General features: G+C 44.8%; 1 protein-coding gene across 2 annotated transcripts in view; it reads right to left on the bottom strand.

The window, feature by feature from the left end:
• Positions 1-6,263, bottom strand: part of MYO9A (myosin IXA) — a 382,153-nt gene that overhangs the window by 199,706 nt on the left and 176,184 nt on the right. For both annotated transcript variants that reach the window (XM_019504515.1, XM_019504516.1), the window contains exon 9: positions 3,472-3,561. In XM_019504515.1, the coding sequence (XP_019360060.1) occupies positions 3,472-3,561 (90 nt within the window). The remainder of the gene's footprint in view (positions 1-3,471; positions 3,562-6,263) is intronic.

The raw sequence follows: 6,263 nt of genomic DNA, 5'->3' as shown, positions 1-6,263 counted from the left end.
TGGATGACACTAAGATGTGGGGAGAAGTGGGCACGTTGGAGGAGAGGGACAGGCTGCAACTAGTTCTGGACAGGTTACAGGGGTGGGTGGATGAGAACAGGATGGGATTCAATACTGACAAGTGCAAGGTACTGCACCTGGGCAGGAAGAACCAGCAGCATACCTACAGGTTGGGGAACTCCCTTCTCATCAGCGCAGAGGCAGAAAAGGATCTTGGAGTCACTATTGATTCCAAGATGAACATGGGCCACCAATGTGGGGATGTGGTCAGGAAGACTAACCACACCTTGTCATGTATCCACAGATGCATCACAAGCAGGTCTGATGAGGTGATCCTCCCCCTCTGCGTGACATTAGTCAGGCCACAGTTGGAGTACTGTGTCCAGTTCTGGGCGCTGCACTTTAGGAGGGATGTGGACAGCATCGAGAGGGTCCAGAGGAGGCCACTCGTATGATCCAGGGGCAGCAAGGCAGGCCCTGCAAGGGGAGGCTATGAGACCTGAACCTGTTCAGCCTCCACAAGAGAAGGTTGAGAGAGGGTCTGGTGGCCGTCTATAAACTGGCCAAGGGGGACCAAAAGAGAAGTGGTGCTTGCTCCTACCCTGGGGGTCTTCAAAAGGAAGCTAGATAGACACCTAGCTGGGGTCGTTTGACCCCAGTACTTTCCTGCCATGGCAGAGGGTCGGACTTGATGATCTGCTCAGGTCCCTTCCAACCCTACCTACTATGAAACTATGGTGGCAGCCTACAATTACATGAAGGGGGTACATCGAGACCTGGGAGAACAGTTGTTCACCAGAGCTCCCAAAGGGATAACAAGGTCTAATGGCCATAAACTCTAGGAAGATCAATTTAGACTAGACATAAGAAAAAAGTTGTTTATGGTGCGTGTGTCCAGAGTCTGGAACAAACTCCCCCCAGAGTTGGTGCAAGCACCTACTCTGGACTCTTTCAAAACAACAGGTGGATATATTTCTTGCTGGGACCACTTGATCCCAGCTGACTTCCCACCTATGGCAGGGGGGGGGGGGGACCTAATGATCTCATGAGGTCCCTTCCAGCCCCTAATGTCTGTGAAATCTATGAAAAAGGGTATTCAATAAAGGAATTGCAACTTTCCCAGAATTCTGTCTCTAAGCTTGCAAAAAAATCCTGTTCACAGAAAGGCTGTAGTTTTATCTGTCAAAAGACTGAACAGTACCTGGTTCTTGATAATGTTCATCACTTAGTACAAAACCCTCTATGTAAAGGGTTCCCTCGCATGCAGCTAAAACTGTAAAGGAAGGTCATCTTCTAAATCCCAAGTGATTCCAGTTATGAACAGCAATGCCCACAAATATGGCACTGAATATGCTGGGATCAGCCAAGGAAATCCTGACTTAAGCTTACTACTAGTAGCTAAAAAGGTAACAAACTACACATTCCTCCTCCATTCATACTTTCAGAATCAATATCTGGGAACTGGGGTGCTGGAAACACATTCATACTGTGCTGTGACTGGTACCATGGGCGTGGCTCAGTGTTAGAATAAGGGTAGTTGGAGAAAGTTTTTTCATTAGCAATACTATATTGATGTATGTTTCTGATACCAAAAACCTCTACCTCATCACCAGATCATACAGACAGGTTACTGGACAGCACTGGCACCAGGAATCTTTGTGTGGATAGGATATACTGATATCAGCAATTTCTGAGTTAGTGAGGAAGCTGGTCTTGAGGTGACCAGTACCTAAATAAGTGTCAGACTGATTTTTTGGGGCCTTAAATTACCCTTTCTTGAAGCAATTCTAGGGGATTCATTGATTCTCGAGGAAAAAGCTGGTAAAGGAAATAGATCTCTTCCCTTTAGAGGCTTGGTGTTACTTCTTCCTCCTTGCCCCTGATATTTTATCAGATAGGAATACATTAAATCTGTGAACAGAGGAACCAGTTTGGAGGATGGGTTCTTCAGTCCCAGACACCCAAAGCTTTAATAAGGATCCAGTATTTTCTAAAAAAGGGACATCTTCAGATGAGACTCCCTAGCTCTTTCAATTCTCTTTGAGAAATATTTACAAATAGCATATCTGCTGTATGCCCTTAACTAAGACTCAGTTAGCATCTGGTATCCACAGTCTCAAGATGTGTTGTTACCTTACACAAAGGGCATTATTAAAATTTTATGTTCAGTTATAACAACTGGCCCTGGTAGCAGAGGAGTTACAAAGCTTTTCTTTTTCACAGAGGAGAGAGGGAGAAAACCACTTTAAGAATATCTAAAGCTAACCTGAATAATCAGCTGCTTTGGATACATTTCACACTGCAAATTCTGACTCATGGCCACAGACAATGAGAAGGAACTGAGGAACAACTAGCTGGTCCTATTCTTTATGGTTTTGGGTGGAAGACAGAAGGACTGAGTGCAGGTAGAGCCCTAAGAGACACTGTTGAATAAAAAAATCCAGGATTCACTAAGAAAAAAAGAAAAGCCTACCTATTTTTGTTCTCTGCTATATTGTTTATTTCATGTTCTGGAAAGCAGGTTTAAAAAGAATAATTTATGGCAATACAGTAACCTGGCCTAGATTTTTATGCAGAAGTCCAAGGTTTGACTTGCTGCAGTGCCTTCCTCGTGGGTAATGGATAGCATCCACTACACTCAAAGTAATCTTCTGAGCAAATTTAAGGGCTTATCTACATGGAAGAAAGTTAAGGTGAACTAACTAAAGCTGTGAAGTTATCCACAGAATTAAAGAACACTAAAAAACTCTTGTGTGGATCTGCTCACTGAGAAAAAGGGTCGTTAATTCAATGTCACTTAATCTCTCTTGGATTCTCCTTTAACTTCAGTGCATGTGCACAAACATCACACTTTTCCTTAATTCATCCTATCTCCCCAGGCAGAAAGCCTTTTGGGCAAAAAGGGATGCAACAGACTCATTTACTAATGCTTACTCCTAAGCGTTAAGGAGCCAGGATGCAAACTGTCTACACAAAAAGAGACTCCTTTACGCAGGAGCATGCACAGTGCCCCCCACAACACCTCCCTGCAAAAGCAAATCAGTGACTGGTGCAGTTGCTAAGACTACCAACATTTTTTCAACTGGGTCACCGGAGAGGGCTTCTTTGAGATGAACAAGGGCTACAATGTGAAGAGGGGCAAATACAGACCACCACCTGAAAGTGCTCTTACTACACACACAACGTTTATCATGTATCCAAAAAGCCATTAAAACAGTTATGCATCCCTACATAACCATTTGCAGTATCTGCTTTCCAAGAATGTAAACACTGCTAAAGCTGTGACAGGGTGAAGGAGCAGAGTCAATTGCCTCGAGACATTCTCCTCTACCAACTTTCCCTATATTTATTTATTTTTAAAGGTCTCGAAGAGTCAGTACTGACCAAAGCTGAGTGTACATTTCAAGCTCTCACACTAGAGCACTGAAAACCACATTAACATTCCTCCAGTTTAAAATAAACACTACGTACCTCTGCTAGTTTGTATGGTAAAATGAGCTTCTCCCCCACTGTCACTGTCTTTCTGGTAACCAGTGCTTCAAACAGCATCTCTTCTTTCACCTAATGTAAATAAAAATAGCAATGTTAATCAGAACAATGCTAAAAGCAGATAAAAAGGGCCACAAGGATGTGTCAGTCATTGAAAAGCTGCAAGAATGAACCAGATGTTAGGCAGCCAATATAAATTAGCATGTCAACCTGACGCTAGAAAAAAAGGCAGAGCCGCATGCTTAAGAGAGCTTGATTTTCTATATTCAATGTCCAGGTTTTGCAACTGGCCTCCTTTGTTAGCATTTGTAGCTTCAATGTTCCTTTTTTTTTTTTTTGCTTTGCTCGGTAAAAGAAAAAAAAGCCCCGTGAGACTTTCTAGTGTGATCAGGATGGGTTACATAATACTAATAAGTGAACACATTGGCAAAATGATGTTATCACTTTAGAGAGAAGCATGTAAGTAAAACACACCAACTTGATAAGACTTTCACAGAAACAACAAAGCAGCAGAGAAAATGAGGGTTGGAAGGGACCTCCAGAGGTCACATCTGGTCCAACCCCCTGCTCAAAGCAGGACCAGCCCCAACTACATCATCCCCGCCAAGGCTTTGTCCAGCTGGGTCTTAAAACCTCCAAGGATGGAGAACCTATCCCTTTCTGGGTTTACTACCCTCCTAGTGATAAAAATTTTCTAATATCTAACCTAAACTTTCCTTGCTGCAACTTGAGACCATTGCTCCTTGTTCCATCACCTGCCACCACTGAGAACAGTCTACCTCAGGGGTTCCCAAATTGTGGGTCACGACCCCAAATGGGGCCACAACATCAGCAGTTGGGGTCAGGAGACTCGTACACCCACAGCAGGGTGCAGAGATGCAATGGGACTGGACTAGCTCCAGGCAAGAGCTACCTGCACAGTGCAGTGGGCAGGACCCAGAGCAGGAGGGAGTGCTGCCTCATCATGGCAGTGGTGTGGAGTTGTGCCCCCACTGCTGCCAGGCGGGCAGGGAGTGCCTCAGCTTGGTGGCATGGTGGTCCCTCCCACATCAGATCCTGCCTGCTGGACTGTGAAGCCCTGAGGGCGAGGGCAGTAGGCCAAGGAGCCCCACACCCGCAGCAAACAGCCTGCATCCTCCCCCAGCCCATGGGCTCTGCTCTGGCCATGCCACCCACAAGGGGATGGGGGGTGATATGGGAACCAGCCCCAGTACTCCGCTCTGGCCGCATTAGCTACCACTTCCTGCGGGCAGCAGCCAGGGCTTGGACACTGTTGGGGGGGTGGAGAAGGGCAGGGGTCTGCAGGCCCCGACTCTGGGGCACCTGGGAAGCTGCAGGTTGGGAATGAGCGGCACCGGCAGAGCCGGGGGGTGCAGGTTGGAATTGACAGGCACTGGAAGGCAGGACCAGGGGGCTGTGGGTCAAGAGTGAGGGGCACCTGGGTGGTGGGGGGCTGCAGGTTGGAAGCTAGGGGCCGTGTTTGGGAAAAGTTTGGGAACCACAGGTCTAGCTCCGTCTTCTTTCGAATCCCTCTTCAGGTAGTTGAAGGTTGCTATGAAACCCCCTCAGTCTTCTCTTCTCCAGAGAAGACTGGAGGCTGAATACAGAGTGAAAACAAAAATGGACTTCTCTTCTACTCTACAGTTTTAAAAAGAAACCTGTCTGAACAGAGGCTTCTTTAGCAGAAAGAAAGAAGGCAGCAAAACAAAATATCTTTTTTTAATTGTCAAAGGGCACCAGGTGCTTGTTCTTAAAAGGAAAGTTTTTCTTGCCAGATGACATTCATTTTCCTAACCAGAATCATCAGAAGCTGGTTTGAGTAAAAACAAGATGCATAATACATGGGCACAACAGCAAATGGGTGAATGTTGCCAGAATATCTGCCACCCTACGGAGGGATGCCAGAAGCCACATCCCCAGCAGTTTAACCTTGGCATCACTGTACTTACAGTATCATAGGAACTGTTAGTGAAAATATTCATCTTCCTTTTCTGTGGCATTGTTCTGACCCTATTACCATAATATTCCTTTCGCTGGTAAAATTTAAAAGAAAATCTAATTATAGGCCTGAAAAATATTTAGTAAGATGTCATGTTCATAATCACATTCCAATGTCAAGTTAGAAACAGGGAATTTATCTAAATGAAATGATCCTTGAGATCCTTTGACCATGGATTCATATTTACAGCTCAATATTTATATGAACTACCAAGAGCAAATGAATGATTGATCAGCAGGGCTCCCACTGCTATACTATCTGATCAACTAATCAGGTATACAATGTGTGCAGGAACTTTGCAAAACATATGGTATGAAAACCAAAGTCCCCAAATCCCAGATCTAGGAAGTTCTCAGTACAATCTGGATGAACTTCAGGCGACCCTCACATCATGTTTTGGGAGTGTCCCAAAGTTTTGGCCCATTTATGATTTTTGATAGACGCTATAAAGAATTTGGTGCTTTAAATTTGGGTGAGTTTTGAGATACCGGATTTGTTAAACCAATAATCAGTATTGTGATTGATGGGACCAGCGTTTACCCTGAGTAAACTGTCCATCTGACTATAGCCAAAGGCTAGAATTTCACTCTAATCAAGCTACAATACCTCCCCCCATAAAAGAACAACGTGCATTTTAACAATGGATCAACTGAGTCACAGAAGTTTAAGGCGCCTATACATGTGCAGCGAGGCTGCTCTGATGCACTATAATTAGAGCACATCAGGGCAGATTTGATTAATTGAGTCTGCTGGAGCATGGTAATTACTGCACTCC

This window comes from Gavialis gangeticus, unplaced genomic scaffold (genome assembly GCF_001723915.1).
Source record: "Gavialis gangeticus isolate Ggan-Ray unplaced genomic scaffold, GavGan_comp1, whole genome shotgun sequence".
Taxonomy (NCBI): domain Eukaryota; kingdom Metazoa; phylum Chordata; order Crocodylia; family Gavialidae; genus Gavialis; species Gavialis gangeticus.
This window is presented reverse-complemented; position numbering and strand designations above follow the sequence as displayed.